At 33.5% G+C, this 25231-nt stretch overlaps 1 protein-coding gene across 1 annotated transcript in view; it reads right to left on the bottom strand.

The window, feature by feature from the left end:
* Positions 1–24129, bottom strand: part of LOC125057016 (apolipophorins) — a 43539-nt gene extending 19410 nt beyond the window's left edge. The window contains exons 1-35 of the mRNA XM_047660421.1: positions 23982–24129; positions 20490–20516; positions 19471–19667; positions 19144–19308; positions 18905–19054; positions 18435–18627; positions 18143–18306; positions 17873–17943; positions 17210–17375; positions 16312–16494; positions 15821–15973; positions 15016–15163; positions 14535–14655; positions 14049–14211; positions 13682–13876; positions 13431–13610; positions 12549–13086; positions 11812–11988; positions 11395–11741; positions 10867–11082; positions 10045–10165; positions 9596–9971; positions 8738–8966; positions 8279–8433; positions 7832–7991; positions 6679–6900; positions 5920–6092; positions 5417–5525; positions 4719–4875; positions 3968–4137; positions 3066–3211; positions 1922–2173; positions 1227–1368; positions 915–1059; positions 69–260 (exon numbers count right to left, since the gene is read on the bottom strand). Of these exons, the coding sequence (XP_047516377.1) occupies positions 69–260; positions 915–1059; positions 1227–1368; positions 1922–2173; positions 3066–3211; positions 3968–4137; positions 4719–4875; positions 5417–5525; positions 5920–6092; positions 6679–6900; positions 7832–7991; positions 8279–8433; positions 8738–8966; positions 9596–9971; positions 10045–10165; positions 10867–11082; positions 11395–11741; positions 11812–11988; positions 12549–13086; positions 13431–13610; positions 13682–13876; positions 14049–14211; positions 14535–14655; positions 15016–15163; positions 15821–15973; positions 16312–16494; positions 17210–17375; positions 17873–17943; positions 18143–18306; positions 18435–18627; positions 18905–19054; positions 19144–19308; positions 19471–19667; positions 20490–20516; positions 23982–24054 (6376 nt within the window). The 5' untranslated portion in view covers positions 24055–24129. The remainder of the gene's footprint in view (positions 1–68; positions 261–914; positions 1060–1226; positions 1369–1921; positions 2174–3065; positions 3212–3967; positions 4138–4718; positions 4876–5416; positions 5526–5919; positions 6093–6678; positions 6901–7831; positions 7992–8278; positions 8434–8737; positions 8967–9595; positions 9972–10044; positions 10166–10866; positions 11083–11394; positions 11742–11811; positions 11989–12548; positions 13087–13430; positions 13611–13681; positions 13877–14048; positions 14212–14534; positions 14656–15015; positions 15164–15820; positions 15974–16311; positions 16495–17209; positions 17376–17872; positions 17944–18142; positions 18307–18434; positions 18628–18904; positions 19055–19143; positions 19309–19470; positions 19668–20489; positions 20517–23981) is intronic.
* Positions 24130–25231: the final 1102 nt, after the last annotated feature.

Raw genomic sequence — 25231 nt, 5'->3', positions numbered from 1 at the left:
AATTAGTGTTTGTCTGAAAACGGATATTGAATAAACTTTATAAGTGAGTAAAGTAAATAAATACTTACTTCCAAATTCAGGTTTACTGTATGCGTTGAGATGAATCTTCTCAGTCTGTCGGTTTACGTGCAAATTAAGTTGGTATTGCGGGAACATCTTGTCGGAGAACTCGTTCACAGCTTCCAGACCGAACTCAGTCGCAAATCCGAGTTTACGTAAGTCAAAGCCAACGTTAAAGAGGTGTTGGACTACTCCGGGCTCTAAAAGGTTAATCCAATGTTAGTTAAATAATAATAATAATAATAATAAGCCTTTTTATTTCCTGTTTTACAATAGTTGGTAGTTGTTATATTAAAGTAACCAAAAATATTGATTTTGTTAGTAATATATATATATGTCACCGTAAAATTGTAAAAAGTCCGTTAGATTGTAATCTATCTCGCGAGATTGTAAACTGTCGAAAGATTGTCAACTCAACATACTGCTTGCAATTTAACGTATTATTATTCGGTAGTTATATGAAATTGTTGGGAAGTAAAATTAATCTGTAATTGACCAAAGAAGTTTGAATGATAACTAAGTTAGTGTAGTACAATCTACCGAATACCGATAACCGATAACCGATAGATTACAATCTAACGGTTTTTACAATTTTACGTTAACATATATATATATATTACTAACAAAATCATATATATATATTATTTATTTAACAGGAACCCCGGTTTGGGTAAAGGCCTCCTCCAAGTTAGTTAGCATTATTATTATACTTATTATTTATGATTATCGTTACGCCTTCAAACATTTGAAATCCCTTTAAGAAACATCAAGTTGGTGTTTCTTTATGAATTAAATCAAAGACAAAATCAATTCTATTTATTAATTTAATAAAAATCTAAATATCTTCTACTCACGATTAACGTTGATCTTGGAGTTTAGTTCTGCGTGTGCGCATTGTTTGGTCTCTTCGCAGTAAACATACGAGCTCTTGTACTCCAAATTAGTAATGCGGGATTCTACCACGTGGTTGCGTTCACCGACCGCTACGTTGATGAATGTCTGAACAAAATTTGTTATTTTTATTTAATTTCTAACATTTCTAGCTCAAAAGGATAAAGATTCAATGTCTTCCTTGACGAGCCTATTTTAAAACATTAATTTAGACAATATAATCAGATAAAAAAGGCAATCTGGAACAAAACACGTTGGTATCAAAGGAATTTTACCTCAACTCCTTGTTCAGTGCCCTCTGTAAGCATTGTGCGGATGAACTTGAAGTTAGCGGGTTTCTGTGTGTCCTTGACCTTTAATGTTCCAGAACCTTCGATGATTGTCTTGGGCCCTTCCTCTTTCTTGATGAATGATGTACTGTGAAAACAATAATAAAGGTGTTTAAGACAATGTTGTGTACGTCGACTCGGAGGGTTTTCTTTTGAGATTTACATGTATGCAGGAGTTAATTTTCATTAACTATTTAGTATGTTCCATACGAGTGCTTTATTAGTATCAAAAATAGATTCTACTCAACACAAGTCAATGCGAAGGGCACTTTCGAAAATATTCATACAGATTATGTTTTTTTATATATTCGATTCAATATAGTGAATTAGTGTTAGTGCACGTTAGTCTTAAGTGCTAAACAGTGGAAAGTGAAAATAAAAATAGTACATAAGAATAGAGACTAAGTAGTCCTATAACACTACTTATATTAAATATTCTTTTTAGTAGATTAGGCTATACATAAATTACTTATTAGCCTACAAATAAATTATTAATTACTTACGAGACTATTTATAAAAAATATATTGAATATTCAAATATGAAATGCTTTCAGTTCATTTTTTTCTATACATGCATTGAAATGACGTCTTTATTGCATTACCTGAAGGTCTAATCAAAAGTACATAAAGTCAAAACTCACCTTCCACTCAATATATTCTTGTTGTCATTCACAGCGCTGAATTCCAGCCTCTTGCCATTTCCAGCATCCTTGGTGGTAATGTCCAGACGGTAGTCCTTCAGGTCCAATTTCGCCGAGTTTCCGTGGAATTTAACAAGAATATCTTTGTCAAAGCCAGCCGTGAATGAGGCGTCCAAGTCGAAATCACGGAAGTTCTCTAATTTGAGATCCACTTCACCGCGGTTAATTTCCATTTTACCGTTCATGTACATTCTATAAAAAAATAATTTAGAAAATTTAAACCAAATTCAATTGCCTGTAAACTCAAAAACGGCTTAACCGATTTTAGTGAAACTGTGATTAAGATTTAAAAATCATCTCGATAGGACTTTCAGTTTCCAAGATATTTTTGAATATATACATGTATTAAGCTATTGCATAGATTTTATCGGCTTTGAGCGCAGCGACCGAATCAAGAAATTCCGTAACGAAATAAACCTAACACACGATGACGTAATATAGGTGCGGCCAATACGCGTTAGAGCGGGACAGAACGCATACTGCGTCTCACATCGGTTTAGCGTCATCGGATAGGCGTCTGAGTGGTAGATTGGATTAATATCAAAGAAAAAAAAATACTGCAAGAAACAAATAATTATATTGCATAAGTTTATAAAAAATGCTATGCAATAGCTTTACCGCGGCAGTCGCCGAACCCACACGTATTTTTTTTTAATTTCTTTATTTTACAAAATAATATAATTTAATCACAATATGTTACATTAGAAAACCGCTGTGGTTTGTATTAATGTAACCATAGCAGTCTTGTTTAGGAGCGCGACAAATGCATATAAAAGTAGTTTTTTAATTTACTGTTTATGCTGGCGTTAGGCAATCTAATATCAGATTGGGTAGACCATTTATTAGCCGCGGTCACAAATACCTCAACGTTCTCTCGCCTTATACGTTGTTTGCTCTCGATGTACAGAACCGAACTTGGCTTTATATATAGTAGTAGCGTAAATTCATTATCATAATATATACAGGTCAACTAATAAACTCCCTGTTTTTTAAGTCGGATACAAATAGTAAATGAAGCCATAGAGTCTTGTTGAAAATATCATACAGAATATTTTTGTACAGATGTCTTTAAAGCAGTTGTTACCTGGTAATCTTCTGCGAGGTTGGGCTGGTGTACTTGAAGTCGATCGAGGGCTGGTTGTTGGAAAGAACAACAATGGACTCTGATTTGTATACGCGGTCGTCTACGGACACCAAAAGTAGTGAGTTGTAGGTGTCAGGGGTTGGGTTCTGTAAGTGAAAAAAAAATTATGAGTATTATCTATTTCTTAAAAGCACTAAAATATAAGAAAAAACGTGGTATCTTAATGCTTCTATCTATAGTAAAAATATGGAATGTATTTTGTATCTCTTCGGAATTCGACCTCAACATGATTAATTTAATATTTATTAGTTTATTTATTACACTACCTCACTAGTATTATTATCTTATATATAAAATTCTCGTGTCACAATGTTAGTAACCATACTCCTCCGAAACGGCTCAACCGATTTTTATCAAATTTATATGCATATTCAGTAGGTCTGAGAATCGGCTACTATCTATTTTACATACCCCTAAGTAATCCAGGATTATCCACCCCTAACATTTTAATTTTTTTATAATGTGCCATCAAAATATACATACAACCCCAAATTTTCACCCCTCTACGATTAACCCCTATTTTTTATTATAGTAGATAGTTATTTTTATTGAACTAAAAAATGTTTCCTAGAATAATATAGGTACATGGCAAAACAACGTTTGCCGGGTCAGCAATAATTGGCATTACTGACAGCTGTAACTGTCATTGTCATTTGAAAGCTCTATGACACATGGCATTGAGATCAAATTATTTTAGTAACAATAATGATTATGAAATCAATATTACTATTATCACTAGTATTAACAGTTTTGAAGTGATTTGACTTTGTGATACATAATAACAGTGGCAGCTATCAATAACCTCATTGCTCCGATATATTATAATTAGTGTTATAAATTACCTTGTTGTGCAAGTTGATTGAGAGCCTCTTAGCCTGGGCATTGTCAGGTGCGGCCGCGTCAATTGCGAGTTTGTAGTCCCTGGGTGCGGCAATTCCTTGGATAGCCAAAGCCATCGTCTTGCCTTTACCGTACTGAGCCTTGAAGTTAACATCACCACCCTTTTCATCGCCTGAAAAGATAGGATATTATGGGTATTTAAAGAGGCTCCAAGAAGTAACATGTTTTAAATTTAAAAAATTCAAAAAAAAAAAATAAGAATTTTATCAAAATCCAAAACAAATCAAATTTAAAAAAATCTTATGAGTTGAAGACATCAAGTTTTGTTTTATAAGACTGTTTATTATCTTATATATCAAATTCTCGTGTCACAATGTTAGTTACCATACTCCTCAGAAACGACTTGACCGATTTTTGTCAAAATTTATATGCATATTAAGTAGGTTTGAGAATCGGCTACTATCTATTTTTCATACCCCTAAGTGATAAGGGTTGTCCCCCCTAAGATTTTATTTTTTGGACGAAATTTTTTATTTTAATTTTTTTATAATGTGCCATACAAAAATACATACAACCCTTAATTTTCAACCCTCTACGAACAACCCCTATTTTTATTATAGTTGATAGTTACTTTTATTGAACTAAAAAAATGTTTCCTAGAAATAATATACATGGCAAAACGACGATTGCTGGGTCAGCTAGTATTGATGTAAAAAAAATTGAATGAATAATCTATAATTTTTTGAGGGTTACCTTGAATTTCAGCCTTGTACCCAAAGTCCAAGGTAACGGGGTCGTTGTGTGGTACAATGATTTTCAGTTTATTGTTACCGGTTTTCTCGTTGAACTTGCCGCTGCCGTCAATCTTGTATAAGTCTCCGTTGATTTGGATAGACTCGATAATAGTTACCTAGACAAGTAATTTTTATTAGACCAACAAAACTATATTTAACAGAATATAATATAATAAACCATATACGTTATATGTTATTAAAGACTTTTTGAAGTTATACTTCTTTAGGCGCGTTATGAAAAATTGATGAGAGTGAAGTTTTACGATGCGCGCACACCGTGACACAAAATTAACAGAATGATGCCCACGGAAGATGCTACGGCATTGGACATAATTTAAAAACAACATTCGAATAATAATAGAATTTATGTTACACTTAATGTAAGAGAATAATAATAAATATTTATTTATATAATTTTTAAAATGTAAACTGAACTTTATTGACTATAAGGACTCCTTTTCCAGACTTTGATTATTTAATTGTAATTCATTATTTGCATGCAATCAAAAACAATTTTTAATAATGCCAAAGAAGTACAACTTCTTACGCGCGTACATAAGTACACGCACCCTTTTTTAATAGCCGCTGCAAGAACAATTTTTTCTTGTTTTCTTTACACAAATCGGAAGAAAACTTGGTTCTAAAAGTTTCACTTACTTCGTTATCCTTGCCCTCTGGTTGAAGGAAGAGGAAAGATGAAACCCATTTAACGTCGTGGGCCTTTTCTAGTGGCAGTCTTACGGTCACCGAGAAGTCATTCAATAATCTGAAATAAATTATAGTGTAAGTCTATTCATATGAAACAAATGAAGTAATAATAGATAGTGCCGAGAAAATTATACTGCTTGAAAGTTTTGGTAAACATGAATAAATCAGTGGCACTACAACCCCTTTAGGCCTTGGCCTCAGATTTCTGAATCTGTTTCATGATCATTTTTAAATCTAATAGGCAAGGTGATCAGCCTCCAGTGCCTGACACACGCCATCGACTTTTTGGGTCTAAGACATGTCGGTTTCCTCATGATGTTTTCCTTCACCGTTCGAGCAAATTTTAAATGCGCACATAGAAAGAAAATCCATTGTTGCACAGCCGGGGATCGCACCTACGACCTCAGGTATGAGAGTCGCACGCTTAAGCCACTAGGCCAACATTAACTCACTTCTTTTCTCCATGGTTGGGGAAGTGAGCAGCATATTTCCCAACAGCTTCCGCCGAGAGGTCGTCTCCGTAACTGGTCTTCAAGTGGCACGCGTATAAGTCTGTTAAGTCCTTGTATGATGCACTTCCGTCGATCAAGATCTTCTTCGGAATCAAGCTACCGGATACATCGAGCTGAAAATTTGTTTTTTTTTTAAGAATTCTGTGCAGTTTTCAAAAACCCGACACTAATTTCACAATATTTATATCTAGACTCTGTGCGGTAAGGGGACCATCGTGAGATTTGATTACAATCACGATATTAATATTTAGTATGGAAAGTAAAACAATTTTGTGATAATATTCTTAAAGCAATCATGGCCTCTTCTTTAGTATTGTATGCCACGCTTCTGATCAATGACTCGGTGCTATGACCAAACCATTGCCGAAGATTATTTAAGACGTGCGTCTGCGGCTAGGTTATCGGTCTACCTGTCACATTTAACATACTAAGTGTATTTGCTACGAATCCTACCTTTTTAGATAGAAACGAATTCATTGAAAGAAAAATAGCTTTAAAATACATAAATAACGCCGTCACTACTTAATCATGTTTTTTTTATCAATACACTGAATTTACAGCGCATACGCATAATAAGATTACAATTTCATAAAATTACGAAAGTTTAATAAAGAATACAACAATAATAAAACTTTGAAATTGTATTACGATCATTACATGCTATACTAATCTATATCCTAACAGAATTATAATTAGTACCTTGACTTTGACATCATTTTTGTCACCGTTTGGCACATCTTTGTATAAGAAGTTGTTAACCATATTGCGTCCATCTGATAGGCGAATGTCCACGGACCCTTCGTAGTCGAAAGTCTTTTCAAAGTCAGTGTTAATGAGCCTGCCCTTGTACTGCACGGTAGAGGCGGCACCTCCCTTCTTTGCAGCGTCAGAGAAGAATCCTTCCGCGTTACCGTTGTATACCTAGAAAATAATTGAATAAGAAAAATTTAATATATATATATGTATATGTATAATAATAAATTTAATAACTATAATAAATAGAACTTTAACTAGAATGCAGGAATGAAAATACCTTCCCATACCTCCCCGCTTCTAACGAGTATATGTAAGAACGCACTACTAAAAATGTATTACAATAAACTTCCATCTTCATTAAGCATATAGCTTTAAGTATTAAATAGCAATAGAATACTTCGTCTTTATTACTCTCGTATTATTTGAAAAAATAATAAACAAAAATTTGTTAATTTTTTAAGGTTTGCAGTTCGTTTATAGACGGCCTTATGATCGGTCTAGGTAAAGAGTGAATGAGCAATTGGTGTAAGACAGCAATTCGGGGGTGGCACTGGAAGTTTTTCGTTTCGGAGGCTCACTTTTTGGGTCGCAGAGTTTGTTTATTAAAGAGTCCATATAGGCCTATTGCATATTTTTTGAAGTTATACTTCTTTTGGCGCGATGGAGAAAAATGATGTATATAAGTGAATTTTTACCGACACCCAAATTCTAAATCGTTAAGTTAGTTCCAGGTGGCATGAAAATCGATAATAACCATGTTCAAGTTGTATATTCTAGTATTTTTATATTTAGAACACGTGTTTCGTAACAGTACAATTAAACAGTGTGAATAAAGAAATATTATTTTGGTGTTTTTATTAAATCAATTTCATATACGACGGTGATAGTATTTACTAATAATAATTTATTATTTATTAGTATATCTATATATATTGAATATTAGTGAGAAAACTGATTTGAATAAACTGTTTTGAGTGCATTCATAGAGTATAACTTCTAACGCGTGTACATAAGTACACACACTCTTTTTTTTTAGTTTAGTTTGTAAGCTATCAATAAATAACACGTATATGATTTATGTATAATTAAGTCTTACATTGTCCTTGGAGCTAATGTCCCGGTTTATCTTAAGAGTGAGGCAGCGTTCCGTGGGCAGCACCAACTCTACTTCAGCAGTTCCCTTCGCCACGCCAAACAAATCACCGTTTTGATGAACATTCAGCTCTCCCTTCTTACCGTTGTACTCCAGTTGGTTCCTTGAAGTAAATAAAAGAAAACTCTGTTAAATTAGTTAAAATTGTTGTTAATAAAACCAAAATTCCAATGATTTTCAAAAGGAAAAGTTGCATTAATGTCTGTGAGGCGTACAGATACCGGCAAACTTCTTGATCATTAAACGAGGGAGTGGGGGAAAGTTTGGACACAAACGTCAAGTTACCAATCACGCGATCGACACGTCACTCTCCCGTCGCCGCGCACAACCGAAGTTAGTTTTGTCTTTCGTAATTAACATTAATTACTTTAAATATATCATTGATCTTACTTGGACTCCACAGATTTTTCTGTCACTTTGTTGTTGGTGGCGAAATGTATTTTGTCTTTGTTGTCCTTATCAAAGTTGAGGAACAACTCTACATTTGCGCTGTATTCCGGTGCCTTTGACACGAACTTCACGTCTGCTTTGATTTTACGCTGCGCCTACAAATAGCAAATATTAAAATAACATTTCACAATAAGGTACTTTCTAATCAAACGAAATTATTGATATAATATAGAAATTCTAAGGCTTGCTAGTAAAAACTAATAAAATAGAATTTAGCCTTCAAAAGTTAAATAATACACATTTATGAAAGAGCTGTAATCTAAATATTTCAAATAAGTAATAAAAGAAAATAAAACCTCGGATCGAATCTCTTCATTATGATTGGTTGACTACTGTGACAAACACAAATACAAACGACCCGCCAATATTAAATGAACACTAACACCTAATTTTTCTTACCTGTTTGAATTCAATAATGAGTACTCCATTTCCTTTGCCAGAGTTGTCAGTTACTTTGAATTGTCCATTAGCGTTGATAGTGTCCTTGAGCAGAAATTTGAGTTGACCGTTAGAATTGTCTCCGCGGTTGACCTTAGCCAAGAAGTCCACAATAGTGCCGTCCTTAGCGCGTGACAGCTTAGCGTGTCCGGAGTACAAACTGTCGTTCTCAATGATACCCACGTCGAAGCTGCGTGAAAGAGTTATTTATAAGATGGCATTCGAAATATAGAATGTATCACTATAACACAATTTCTGAGAAAAAAATTACGATATCTCGACTAAAATTTCGTCATGATCGTAGAACAATGTCGGATTTGAAAAAACAACCACTTTTTATCATATTTGGATACTACATTGACTAAATATTATGCTACACTAAAAAAATTCATGTTTTAAATTTTAAATTAATCAGTCGGTAAAGTGATGGGATTTGATAGACGCTCATAGAAGCATGTGATTTTTCTAGAAAACTGTAATTTAATGTTATTATTTTTATTTTGTTCCAAAACAAACCCAATTTTCATAATTACAGAATATGAATAAAAAATTTATATCAAACAAACAAACATGATTATTTGAAATGGCTGCCCTGTAAAGTTTACTATTTGTCAGATCCGTCACTATTCTACGACTATGACGATTTAATTTTTACCTTCAGAAGCTTTTACTAAAAATATTGTGTGTTATTGAGCTTTTACTAAAATATTGTGTGAACTGATTCATTATTAGGACTTAACCTTATAAAATTTGTCTCAGAAAAATGTCGGACACATAGTTGTACACATTTAAATGTCATTAGAATGATTAGATACTTACTTAACTTCCTCCCTTAAGTTGCCACCAGACATTTTGAAATGTCCAATTGCGCCAAGGTTCAAATCGTTAGGCTTGTTCTTGTGTGTAACAACTCCAGACAATTCATATTTGCCCAAGTTTTTGATTTCAATGTAATTTTCCAAATTAGATTTGTCGGCAGAGACTATGTCGCGTTTGACAAACAGTTCTATCGATTGTTTATCAATAGTGAGGCTCGATTTCACTTTGTAATCACCAACTTTCTTGATCTCGGTGCGGGCATCAACTTCGAAATCAAATTTGCGGTCGACGTAATTTCCCTCAACATCCAAATTGAATTTTTTAGGATCGTATTCGAGGTCAAATTGAGCTTTAGCTGGTAGCGCATGGATTTCAACTGAAAAAAAAAATGACTATTAAATTCTGAAAAAAAATGGCAACAAATAAAGACTTAAACAATCAATATTTACATTTGTTCTTCGTAATAACGTTTGTAGCATCAGCCCATTTGAGGAGTTGGTTGAAAGTGACCCTGTTCTGTTGGTTGCGGAGGTCCCCACCGTAGTATAGGTCTATGTCATTGTGAATAAGCTAAAATATATAATAAATAGTTTAGCAATTTTTAAGAATTTATACAAGTATTAACTCTAAAAATGCTTGTGGATGGCAAAAACCAGAAAAAAAATGTTTGTGCAAGTAAATATGTAATCACACACAAACCGTGTCTGGAACGGTTCTGCGACATTTTTAGATATGTGAAGGAGGCAAACAAAAATGAAAATGTCTCGCAAGCATTGCGCCCCGGCTTGCCCATGAATAATGTAAATACCGATGTAGCCGGGGCGTATCTCGCAAGACGCGCAACACGATTGAGTATCATTTTGTTTTATGTATCTTTTAAGTAAGAAGATATAATGAAGAGACTGGGTCTGCGGATACCAAGTAAAAACCTGGGTCTCAACTTTTTAATTTACCGCGCGCACACTTCAACTTGGTTAGCGAAGCCGCAGTCACGCGAGCAATACATATAATAAACAGAATTTCTATCGAGGTGGACCTATTTGTTTGTACACTGGCTGAGATCACTAGTTACTTGCTATTATTAGGTATAAGGTCTAGGTAGGTATATATATAAAATATATTTCATTATATTAATATATATATATTGCGTTAGTAGTAACTGTTAAGTTAAAATAGAGATGAAAAAAGCTCCTAGACGCCATGGCAGGGGCAGTAACTAGATAAAAAACGTAATCTTAAAAGTAAATAATAATTGTTCATAGCGAACTCACAGATTTGGTGTTCTCAAAATGTCCAAGAATCTTGAAGTTAACGAACGGGTTAAGGGTGTTCTGGAACTCGATCTTTGCGTCGCTGCCTTTGAGAGAACCACTTAGTAACAGATTGTGTTGGCCTTTCTTGGCCTTCAGGTCCATCTCCAATAACTTGGGCTCTTGGCTGAAGTGTCCTTCCATGCTCACTGGCTCGTTGGAGTTAGGGATAATGACCTGGTAACAGAGATAATTATTATTAAAGGGAGCGTTCAACTATTACGTAACGAATTTTGGGGGGGGGGGATTGAATTACGCGTTATTGTTAATATTATTTACGACTTTCCAGACCGTAACGTGACCACCTAGTGACTAGGTGGTCACGAAACGTTTTGCTATACTTGGGTACAGAAAATCGTTACGGCGCGTTGCATGGGGAGGGGGTCGATAATCTCCAACATTGCGTGACGTAATACTCTCAAAGTAGAATATAAATAATTTTAAAGTATCAATCGTCAAAATATTAGATTCTTCAGAAGACGAGAATACCTTAATGCCTTCCAGAGTGTATCGGACAGCTGGACCATTGGTTTCCTGGATCAACTGTCCGTCAACCTTCAGGTTTTGCTTTCCATTCTTGTCTGGCAATTCATACTCCAAGATTGGCTTCCAGATCTTTCTCCTGTCATTGCCAGCAGCGGTGAAACCAGCTCTCGCGTAGTATTGCATGTCATCCATCTTGGCTTGCACCAAAAGGGCCTGTTCGTTCGATTTTGTTAATAGAGAGATTTCGCCGTAAAGGTTTTTGATTGGAGATTCCAGAGATAGTTTTATGCTCTTCTCTTCGGGGTTACTAATTAGGTCACCGTTGATTTGTGTGCGACGATTTTGTGAACCTAAAAATAGATTGATTAATAAATATTCCAGTAGAAGAAGATAATATGAAAAGAGAAAGTATATTAATACCTTCAGCGTCAAACAAAAGTTCGACACCGTATTTGCCGTTCTGCATGTCGTTTCTGATGGCGCCCTTGATGTGGTATCCTCGAAGGTCGTTCTTCTCTAACGCAACACGGATTTTCGATGGACCAACTACTGGGTACTTCGCTAGGAATTTTGAGACGGATTGTTGAGCTTCAGTACCTGCAAATGCAAATCAATTAAATTTAATATCTAATATATAAAATTCTCGTGTCACAATGTTCGTACCCTCCGAAACAGCTCGACCAATTCTTATGAAATTTTTTGTGCATATTCAGTAAGTCTGAGAATCAGCTACTATTTATCTTTCAAACCTTAATTTTTTATTATATATTTGTTTTACAATACCTTTATGTTTTTTTTTAAATATATTTTGATTGGTTCAGATAATGTTATTTTTTTATATTTTTATTTATAATTATTAGTATACATTTAATATTTTATTGAAATTTAAGTTATATATTTATTTTTACCCCTAAATTTTTATTTTTTAGATATTTTTTTTTTGTTTTAATTTATTTATGATACAGCATACAAAAATACATACAACCCCTATTTTTGTTCTAGATAATTATTTTTATTGAACTATAAATGGCAAAACAACGATTGCCCTGTATATTATTCAAGAGTATTGGAACAGCTGTCGATGAAAATGAAACCGTATACTGTCAATATGTAGTTACCGTTGATAGAGAAATAAATCTTTTAAAAACCACACTTACCAGAGAAGGTGAAGGGAACAGAGAATTCTCCACACAGGGTAAGACCAAGAACTCCAGATAGTTGATCGAAACATCCAGAATATTCCTTTTTGTCAGCATCCACTTTGATGGCTGTGCGCTTCTCGAGTTGACCTTTCTCCGCAGTGAAGAAAACGAGCTCATTCGAAGCCGTCAGAATTTCTTGTTTGTCAATTGGCAAACCAAGTTGGAGATCGAATCCTTGGCCGTTCTCGATGACCTTGGCGATCACGTGACCGCCAGTGGAGGAATGCAGATTTACGATTCCCTTGATACCGGCATTCACCAAGTTGGCATCGACCATCATGACCATGGATACCTCGATGTCAGTGCTGGGAACGACCTTGATGTCCACTTTGGCATTTTGTGGTGAACGGAGGATTTGCTTAAGATCGATGTTGGTGGAGAGGTCTACGCGTCCAGTAGCTGAACCGATGACATCCAGTTTGAGTGGAAGACCGGTTGAGGTGGGGTAAGCCAGTTCGGCGTCCAGGAATAACATGTGAGCGCGGACTTCTTGCTGTAAGGTAAAAGCGGTGTTAAAAATAAAAAATGCCAATTTAGAGAAGGACAACAATTAAAATTGTATATAATATGACGACTCATTGGTCTAGTGGTACCCCTGACTGCGAATCCATGGGTCCCGGGATCGATCCCCGCCTGAGACGAAAATCGATGTGATGAGCATTTGGTGTTGTGGTTAGGTCTTGGGTGTTTAAATATGTATTTATATGTATATCTATCTATAATATGTATGTATATCCGTTGCCTAGTACCCATAACACAAGCTTTACCAGCTTAGCATGGGACTAGGTCAATTGGTGTGAATTGTCTATAAAAAAATAATAATATATATAAGTTAACCTGGAAATGCTTGACTTTTTCAACTCCTTCGTTGAAGATTTTCAGGATCTGATCGAGACCCTTGTTAAAGTCGAAACCTTTGTCATCTCCGAGTGACAGGAAAATTGCATCAGTTCCGAATAATTTTAGGTACACGTCCAAATCTAACTCATTGTTGTAGGAAGTAGATTCTGCTTTTAACTGAAAGAAGTATTACAGATTATTTCAAATTATTCAACGTCATTATGAGAAGTAATTTAAAGAATACATACGTTCTTATCGAAGTTATCAATTTCACTCTTGACAGATCGGCGCCCGCGCATGTTGCCGTCCACCTTGTTGAACGCTTCTTCAGCGCGTTTGTACAAATTATCGTAGACTTCTTGCGGCTTTTGTGTTCGAAGGAAACCACGTGGTCCCACGAAATGTTCCACCACACGATCCAAGTTACCTTGACGACCACCGATCTGTAAGAAAAACTTCCTGTTTGAACCGTAAAAAAGAATATGGTGGTTTAAGTCTTATGTCAATGTAGACACAATAAATCAAAGTATGGGTGATTAAAACTAAAGAAACCTGTCTTTTGAATCAGGATAAATAATGTTTATGTATTTATGTATCTTATAAAATTTAATTTACCTCAAATACATTGACATTGTGTCCGAATACTTCAGCAGTGAGGTTGAAAGTAGCAGATCTCGGAAGGAAGGAGTCCTGTGAGTAGATCACGGTTTGCTCTAAGTTACCACCAGCACCAAGGGCGTCCACGTTGTAAGAAAACTCGCGGTAGAATGAGTATTTTCTGTAACAAAAAAATAGATAATATATAAAACAAAAGAGCATCAACTTTAAAATAAATAGGTACACGTAACAAATCAACGTACGCAGTGCAGTTTTTAGAATCTAATATTAATTTGATAAGTCTGAAATAAAATATTTTTATATGCAAATGTTAAATATACAACAAAATTATATAAAACAAAAGAGCAACTTTAAAATAAATAGGTAAGTATACGTAACAAATCAACGTACGCAGGTCTTTAGGATCTTATATACATTTGATAAGTCTGAAATAAAATATTTTGATATGACAAATGTTAAATATACAATATAAATAATAAATACCTGTCGTCGATATTGAAGTGGCTGGGGGTAGAGATCAGTCCATAGTGCTGCTTAGCGAGCTGCTTGTCAGGGTTAGCCGAGGAGCGGATGTGACGCAGGGATGTTGTGATGAAACGACCCACTGCGTGAGACGTTAATTTTTAGTATGACAACTAATATATCTACATTAAATGTACTAAATTTGTTCCGTTGCGATTGTTTTCGTCAATATTTATTGTTTTACTTACAAACTATATTGCTTTATTTTATTTTAATAACTTTTTAATTCCTGTTCCATTTCGAAACCTAATATTGTTATATAACGCTTAGAAGATAAAGAAAATAAATAAATCACTAAACACAAAATAGGCGATAAAGAAATATTTCTGTATTCCGTGATTATGCAAGTCATGTTTTATTTAACATATTAATCACGTAGTGCTTAATTTTCATCTCTTCGGCCGACTTGAGAAGCTGTATAGTAAAAACGACATTTATTTACCTTGATGTACTGGTTCAGAGTCCAACAGAGACTTGATCTCATTAGCGGACTTGGCACACGGACACGAAATTACCGCGAGGTAAGCCTTGATACGGATTTCCGAGTCCAGCTGTCTGTTCTTCAGAATATCTAGTGCAGTTTTCTTCACCTAAAGATATAATAACTTTAGAATACTATAAGAAATAATCTACTATATAAAAATAAGTCGGGTTTTCCTTCCTGACGCTCCAGAACGCACGAACCGATTTCCACGGTTTTGCATTCGTTGGAAAGGTCTCGGGCTCCGTGAGGTTTATAGCAAAGAAAATTCAGGAAAAATTTCAACAGAAAAGCGGGATCACCAAACGAAATGTTACATAAAACGAAGCCATCTGGTGGCGAAACGGAGTTCGCCGAGTTTGCTAGTTAATTTATAATTTTTACATGCAAAGGCAAATACAATTATCTTATCTTAATATAAACGCGTCACGTGGTTTGTCTGCTATAGACTCCTAAACTACTCAAACGATTTCAATCAAATTTGCACGCCATGTGCAGGTTAATCTATCTTAAAAGATAGGATAGCTCATATATAAATCTATATAGTACGTATGTATGTCACTGAACTCCTTTTAAACGGCTGGATTGTTTAGATACACAAATCAGCCCGGCAGATGGCGCTGCAGTTGGTACTTTTATACTTTATTTAATATCCTAATTGCTTGAAATATCACGCAGGACAACGTCTGTCGGGTCCGCTAGTATAACATAAAACCTAGCTATTTAAATTAATTGTTTATACAGGCTTTCTGAGTTTAGGACCTACCTTGGCAGCACAGGGGTCAGCCTGGAAGGCTTCAAGGGCAGCGACCTTAACGCGGGCCTTCACGCCATTGTCATTGGCGCAATGGACCAGTTTGTCGATCAGACTGTCATCAAGATGCCGGATGTTACGGATACCCTTAAGCACGGCTACTACCTGCAAATATCATAATCGTTAGCTTAATACGCTGGTCAGATATGAATTGCGTCATATTTAACCCACTTCAAAGGGAAGAAAAGGGAGTTATGAGTTTACAGATAGTGATAGTTGAGGTTAGAAACATTTGAGTAACATGATCTTAAGTATATATTTGTAAGTAAAAGTCATATCCGAGATTGATTTAAATCAGTAATTCACGTAATGAACAGTACTAGTTTCATCAAAATAGGTTCAGCATTTTTAAGGATATCAACACATTTCTATTAAGTAGGTAAATTAATTTTTTTCAAAATTTTTTTTATTTTTTTACATGAGTAATAAATCTTCAAACTTACATTGTCTTCATCAACTTTGGTCTTGGGCTTGCAGTTCTGCAATTTAGCGGCAAACTTCTTGCTGAGGGCGGTTATTCCTTCAACTTTAGAGCTGTGGCAATCGTGGGAGCGGCAGTATACACCGGCTAGGGCTCCTACGCCGAGATAGAGCTCCTTTGGCACATCTGGAAGATCGAGAAGTCCCTGGAAAAAGATTAAACGTCATTAAAGTGAATTTCTAAGTAACTTACATACGAAATATATGTCATGAAATTAATTTCGTAACATTATTTTTACCAACAGTTTCACGTGTATTTCAATATTTTTGTAATGTTTGCATTAATTTCATGAATGCAAATGAGATTCATGCCCTGCGTGATTTTTTGGTGAAATTAGTTTCATGCAACTAATTTCATGATGGAGATGCGACGTAAAACTAGTGTCGCGAAAGTGCCTGTGTTGTGCGGACGTGTTTATTTTGATGCCACCCTGAATTCTTATGATAAAGACAAACTATTTCTAGTTGCTAAAAAACGCAGCAATTTAAGTTTATGGAGAAACATCTCTTTAGCTACATTCAATATAGAAAAATTAAGCTTTGATTCTGATGATGGTTACTGTGATACTGAGGATTTCACGACACTTATTATTTTACGAAATTACTTTCGTATATATCGAACTGATTTCCCATGCATGCCACTAATTTCGTAATGTAATTGCGGCTTAAATTACGGCTAAATATTTTTTTTTTAAACTGTACCAATCAGTAAAGGATTGAACGATTTTTGAATCTACCTTCATCCTATAATGAATTAAAAGACAAAGTCACTCTCGTCAAGCCCGTATACTATTTAAAAGAAAAATTCGTTCATAATTTTGTCATTTTCTACGATCGTCAAAAGTTGGAAGATTTACTTACAGTAGCGGCCTTAACGGTATCGCTGTCAACGTGTCTGGCATTCGCGAGTGAGAGGAACACCAATTTCTCTTCAAGTTTGGACAGCTGTTTGTTCTTTAGGACTTGTACTGAAGCTTCGATGCTGGGACCAGTACCGGCGCGTAGTAGACCGTCCAGGAATACACGCCTGTTATAAAATAATATTTACAATCCTTCCAACACTTTTATATCCAACTAGCTGATTCGGCAAACGTTGTTTTGCCATGTATATTATTTATAGGAAACATTTTTTTTAGTCCAATAAAAATAACTATCTGCAATAATAAAAAATAGGGGTTGATCGTAGAGGGATGAAAATTAGATAAAATAAAAAAAATTAAAATTGTAAGTATGTATTTTTGTATGTTGTATGAAAAAAAAAACTATCTAACACATAAAATATTTTTTTTATCATAAAAATTCTACCCGTAGCGTTGATCTCGCACCCTTGATACCGCGAAAACCTCTACATTGAAGTCGGGGTCACAATCGCTATTGGGAGTTACATAGTGCCGGTGCTGGCTGATTTAATTCATCTTATTTTAATGGCAAATATGAAAACACTTCATGATTCTCTAAGAGGCTTAGTGATGCCATCTATAATTGTAACTTTATAGATGTAAGAAATAAAAAAAATCAACTTACTTTTCCAAATTGTTGCCTTTAATTTGGCCATACACCTTCATGAGATCATCTTTGCTTGTTACTCTTATAATCTGTAATGCATGATATTGTGTTTATAAAAAATATTGAAGTTAAAAATTGTCTGTATTAGTTTAGTAAAAAAAACCTGCTTCTATGAAAAAAATTATATATTATGTCATAAAAACAACTTAATCAATACCGCTTCCTATCTTGTTATTTTTACTAGTTATATAAACACTTAATTTATATAGCATTTAAGTCACACATTACCCTGACTAGCTGGGCAAAAATTCCGGCAGACTTAGATCCAGCTTCGGTACCAAGGTGTTTACAGGCCTCTTTGATGGCCGCCAGTACATTTTGTGGGCTGCTATGGTCTCCATGACCTTGGTGAGGGTTCTCAAAAATGATTGTTCGGGTAACAGGACAGTTAGCTGTAAGAATTTAAAAAATAACTCAATTTAATATCAAAATATGTTTGTAAAATATATTATATATTATGGATTTATAAAATAAGGTTTTTAACAATAGAAAACACAGAAAGAATTCTAAAGATAATTACCTCCATTGCCACCACCACCCTTGGTTCCAGAGAGGGTCAGCTTGGTATGAACAGCTGCCCTGGCTCCATTCTCTCCAGCGGAGAATGGCCTGTATACATACTCCTCAGTAGCAGCAACTTTCTCAGGCACACCCTTGTTCACTTTGGTCTCCACACTTAAACTGGATTGTAGGATTTGAGTGTTCTTGATTTGCTGTTAGAAATGAAAATAATTTCAACAAACATCAAAATCATATACAGAACTTTAAATTCTATAAAAAATTTACAGAATTACAATGTTTTTATATTATGAGTAAAGTATTAAATTAAATTAGTATTTAGTTAAATTTTCCAACTTTTCCATTGGCTTTGTTATTTTTAAGTATCTTTAATGTGCTTAGTAAGGAATTTGCAATTTGAAGCCTAACATTTTTATGTATCTCAACATTATTAGTATAATAATAATTATTTTATTTCAAAATAATACTTACAGCAGTTGGGTTGTAGATGGCTGTGATCAGATCATTCTTGCCTTGCTCTCGGAGAGCACACCTTGAGAGGTCTCTTCTGCGGTGGAGCAATACTGAGTTGCCTTCCTCTGATGACGACACATCCGTTGGGCAAACACCAAATACATCAACCTAGAACATATTAAATATTATTTTAAAAACCATATAATAGTTACGATAAAATTGAACTAAGATGCATAATACAGTGAAGCTTGTATTACCTGTGTGGAAGGCTTCTGTTCAGTCTGCAGCAATGAGATGATAGCCCTCTTGATATTAAGTGAGGCGCGGGTGTCACCATCCTCTGTACAAATTTCAGCTCCCAATTTTCCATCTTGGAGGTTAAAGCGAACTGCCTTATCTATACCTGATGGTGCCTGGTATTTCTGAAATGGAATTAAAAATACAGATATTGTATATTTTTTTGTCATTTTAAATAATATATAATATAAACATTAAAAAAAAAACTATGCCTAAGATTGCTTTATAGCCCTAGAAATATTGGGGTATGTAAATTATATAATAAATTCGCGTTTATATCATCTTACCTTGCCATTGGGTCCAGAAATAGCCAAAGAGTTGACCTTCAGCGAAAGAGCGCAATTGCCCAAAGCAGTTACAGAAACTTGCCCAAATATTTTGACATTAGTCTCTTGCTTCTCAGCACCAGTCAGATAAACCGATACGGTGCCTTCGACTCCGTAAGTGTATGTATGTCCATTTAAGAAGGTTTCTGATGATGCAGCTAGAAAGTTTTTGAAAAATGTTTAAAAAATTGTGATCATATTATAATCAAAATAAAAATAATAACTGATACTTAAGCAAGTTAAGCTTAGCTTACTAACTTTTACTGATGAACAGTTGTAATATAAATATTTATAGTAATTTGTGAAGATGAAATAGTATAAGTTTTAAAACTAAAACTTCAACAAAATCATATTATTGTTGAATGATACCGAATGAATTATCGTTATATGTGAAATTTAATAATCCTCCAGTCTGATTGGACAAGAAGATTTGAAGATAGCATTAATCTTTTTTGTATGACATTGACAACTATCACTATGGTCAATAGCGCCATTATTTAAAATTTTATTAGCCAGTGGACACTGGACTGTCTATTAATAATAACAATAAGTAATATATAAAGTAATAAAACTAATAAGTAATCTAAGCCTAAGCCAAAGTCTTAGTCGGTAGACACTTTCGTCCCATTGATATCCTAATGTGATTATAAGTCAAAGACTAAAAACTTTTCTCAATTATTATAATTTAGGTTATTAAGGTTTTTTTAGGTACATATTTATATACAAGTTAATCGCAAAATTAACAGACCGCTGGAATTCTTCTATGAATTTAAAAAAATATTCCTCTCAGAACTCTGAGGTAGATTTTTATGAAGAGAAGTTGGAGAAATATATAAAAAAATCGCAAATTTTAGATTCACTTAGGTTTTTATTCTAGAAAAGCAAACAGTCTCTACAAGATAACTACTTGAATTCAATAAAAATATATTAGACTCACTAACAATATATTAGATATAATAATGAATTATGTAGATACTTACGTCCCTTGCAGGCTATTGAACATTTATCTGAAACAGAAATTGTATTTGTATAGTAATTAGTAAAGTATCGAGAGACAGTAAGAATTAGACACAGGTAAGTAGGTGATTTAATTATTCAACCAACAATTTGTGCATGTGTAACTAATTTCATAATAGATATTATTAGCTTTTCAATTATGTTAATTCTTTTCCAAATTTCAACCAATAATTTGTGCATGTGTCAATTATTTTTGTTCATACCTCAATTAACTATATTATTATATTATAAGCATGACAGCAATTATAAAAAAATACATTTCTTAAACACGCATTTTTATTTCGTTAGAGCATGTTTAGTTTAAATTAAAACCAAACTTAATTTTCCATGATATTATCTATCGGCAAACTGTAAGGTCCGATTTTCCAAGTTTGCTAGGTTTATCGCAGGTCAGCGCTGATAAGTTAAACAACAAATAACAATGTTAGTTCCGTTAAAGGTCCTTTGGGGTCAGGATATAAATAAGTGACTCATGCCCTTGTCAAATGTGAACTTAATAGATTAGGTAACAAATTTTCCTAAGGCTTTTCTCGACCCAACGATAGCCGTAAAATTAATATGTCTGTAAAGATATCAGATGCCGGTGATATAATTGGCGATACTGGTTTTCGAAACCCGTCAATTGTATAGAACTTGTATTAATAAATTTCCTATTAAGTAAAAAATATCTCTTCGGTATTTCCCTAATCCTAATATGATGTGGTGTTTGTTTATATGCTTAGAGATGTATGCCGCCTTTTAATATTATGCATTGTAAGCTACGTAATAAACTAATTACAACATAAAATGAACTATTTACGTGATTTATGATCGATAGCTTTCTCTAAGTTTTCTTACATTTTTTGCTTTTAACATACCAAAAAAAGGGCGGGTTGATTTTTTAAAATTTAAAATTGTAACAACGTTAATCGGTAAGTAATCAGGCTACATTAAAGTCGAGAAGCTGGGGTCAGCGAAGCCCGAATGGGGTCCAATCTCGTCTGAACGACAAATTGGGTAATTGAACCAAACTGCGCCACATATCGCACAACTACTCAATACATCAAATTACATTATTTCTACTTGTGTTAGCCTGGGCGACTTCAGATTTCTTTATAGTAAAGATAAATACATACGCTATACATTTTTGAGTAATATTTTAGCACTTAACTTATTTATTATTTTGAATTTTGGCAAACTTTTACGGATATGTATATGACAAAACATAGAAAGAGAAAGAGACTATAAACGATAAGGATAAAACGTATGATACACGTTTTATTATACGACGAGCTTTTAATGCTTTACGGCATCGATTTAAATTATTTCCTAAACTGGCAAGTAAAATGGTGAACATTCAGTATATCTACATATTCAAGATTAACTCTTAGTAACAATTATAAGTAATCAAAGCTTTAGAAGATTGTAACTTATTTTATGTAGTTTCTAATTCATAACAGCTTTTTATGTAATAACTAAGCGAAGGCCTATGAACAGAATAATTATTTTGCATGTATATAATATATTGCGTGTATTGTATACAAGAATAATATTTATTGTGTGTATACATGTACTTAGATGCCCCGCACGGATGTGCCAGTTTAGGTTATTGATTGAAATTAGCTGATTGTCGACATCGTAAAACAACGTGGGAATGCATTTATAATTCAATACAAAATAACATAAGAAAACATAATATAATACTTTCAATTCTCTCTAAAATAGAAAGTGAGTCTTGGAGGAAGCGGCACCTTTGCCCAACATTGTTAGCAGAGGGAAATATACAAATGTAAAATCTATAACTAAGTAAATTTACTGAGAGGTATTGATATTTAAAAATAACAGGAAACCTATATTGTTTACCGAATCCAAAAAACCCAAATGTGTATAGATAAAGTTTTTATGCGACCCGTCAGAAAACTATGAATATCAGTCAAAATGGACCGCCACTCATTACTCGGTCGGTCATAAGGCTTCGTTTATTACAAACAGAAAAAGAGAAAACTGTGACCGAACACAGAAAGTTCTCTTCAGACGCTCTTCTTTAGATGCAATTTAGTTTCAAACTTCTACCAAATGATTTAATGTCATTTTCTTTGATAAGAAAAATAATCCTTGACAATGACCATTCAAAGATGACTCCGGCTATCAATTGACCTTACTTATCGTTAATTACGTTAAAATAATATTACCTTTTGTTTGGTTATCGAACTCAAAACTTATAATGATTAACTTGTGTCATTAAATTTCTCATTTCATATTATATTAGTTATTATTGCAGATTTAATTGTTCGTACTTTGCGCCACCTTTCCTCGAAGATTCATTTAAAAATCATAATACATGAGATAAGAACATAGAATATCCGCGCATTATCATTAGAAAAGTTAATTTAACTTTATGAAATAAGGCTTACAAAAAACCCCTAAAGAAGTTTTTTTTAATTTTTTTACATTAATATATATATTTATTTTATGTTTTTAAGCTGCAGCCTTTTAAATTAATCTGTTATCCTCAAAGGACGTTTTCCTGTTAGATAAAAACATGTTTTAAAATTCTTGCAATTTTGTCAACAACTTATTTTATCATATATAAACATTCCTCATTACAGAAGAGTTACTTTTAAATAAACAAAGTCTTTCATTAACTTCACAAACAACTAATTATTGTAATCAGCGAAGATGACCTATGACTGCTTCGGGTTTTTATTTTATTATAACTCTTCATTAATTGTAAGACAGTTGAAAATTGCTTTTTCTTGGACATGACATTGATAATACAATCAAAGGTTAAAGTTTCATTTATCTGCAAACTGCGAATTATTATCGGAGTTAGCAACAGTGTTTCTCAACGGGATATACTACAGATAGATAAACAAAGATGCAAGGGTGATGTAGGCACCGCAAACGTGCTGCAAGTATTTAGTATATTGGTTACGATTTGCGATACTTTATAGATTTTGCTTATGACACACAAATGCCAAATTGATGGAGGTGACAAGATAGGTGGGTTCGTTATCAAAATTTGACAAATAGCCTATATAGCTGTAAGTATAATGAAATAAATTTCCTACACAAATAAACAAAAAATAATTCGATTATTATTTTTTGTTGTATTGATCTCAAAATTTTTTAATTAAAAACTATATTGAGTATAATTGCAAATTTTGGTCTAATTATAAACATTTTTTTATTTAAATGGAAGTTTTTATTTTATTAGTAGTACTTTGTTAAGTACTAAACAGATAAAAACAATTAAATTCCTTTGTATCCTACACGTTAATAAAATTTTATCTTGGATAATGTGACACCGGTTGTGATATTATGGTGTTCGGATTGCGTATCTTGTGACAACTATTCTTATGAAATTTATTTCAAGAAATTTTTGCGATCTTAACAAATAATATTAAATTAAAAATCGCAAGTAATTAATATTAACACTGCTTTTTTTTGCATTGTAAAAAAAAAAAAATACATACCACTAAGCGCCGGACTCCATAAAATCGATAGCAATAATACAACACTAAAAATGCTTAAACTATGAGTCCCCATTGTGGGACGGTATCACTATTATCAGTCTCTACAAACGTGCGTCTGCGAACACGACGCAACGGCAAATGCAGAAAAAGCTCCCCCTCCACTCCTTATATAGACGCAGGACTAATTCAAATTAAGAATACACTGTACTAAGATTAATTGTTTATTTAGGCGGTGACAAAGGTCAGTGATTAGAAACACAGTAACTAAAGTTATCTGTACCCTAAGCGAAGGCTCCAGCAAATTACCTTTCTATGCGCAAATAGCTTACAGTTAACTAATCTCGTAGATGATCTGTCTAATATTCGTCGTCAAAAGATCTTGTGAGAAACAAGATACGATTTGTACTAATGTAGAAATATATATAAATACTACAGATATTTTCATAGTTTCTAACGGAAGACTGTACATTTTCTTCAGGGATATTTCCTATGTAGCACGAAGATTACTAGAGAAAGAAGATACTTGAATTGAGGCTGCGTATTGCGTAATTTAACGGAAAATTTATGTAACAACTAAATAGTAAATATGCCTATATTTATTCAAGTAGACACTGTATATTACTTTACTATATGAATAAATATAGTGTTACAATTAACCATTGATTGATTATTCTGATTATTTATCGCTTTCTATACGTTTGCACGAACGGAAAAAGCGTAGGTATTTAGTTTTTAAAATCGTTATCACCTGGGTTATCAACTTAAAAAAGTTTAAGGTCGCAACCTATTAGAAGATAAAACTGTTAAACGAATCAAATTTGCATAATTACTTCTACAATTTAAATCTCTATTAGACGACGAAAACGTAATTTATGTTATCTTTGCAATATCACTTTGCTAAATTATGAAAAATAAACTAAAGCTCTTATTTCTGAAAATAAATACATAAATAATATAAAACATATAATAGGCGTTTGAAATAAATAAATCTTTACAAAAATTCAATTTAAATGCACTTAATAATTAACTGTAAATGCCATATTGGTAGGAGACTAAACACTCTCTTTATTACTTACTCAAAGTTACTTTGAAGTGACTGTAAAGTATTTTTTAACCGTCGCATTGTACGTTATAATATTATTTACGTTACATAATATTATTTATGTAGTTCATTAGCAATATTTTGAAAAAAGAACATTACATTCTTATTGATTCTCAGTGGTACGGTTCAGGTTTGGACTTCTAGTATT

This window comes from Pieris napi, chromosome 16, assembly GCF_905475465.1.
Source record: "Pieris napi chromosome 16, ilPieNapi1.2, whole genome shotgun sequence".
NCBI classification, from domain to species: domain Eukaryota; kingdom Metazoa; phylum Arthropoda; class Insecta; order Lepidoptera; family Pieridae; genus Pieris; species Pieris napi.
The sequence above is the reverse complement of the archived record's forward strand: the minus strand, read 5'-3'. Positions and strand labels throughout refer to the sequence as shown.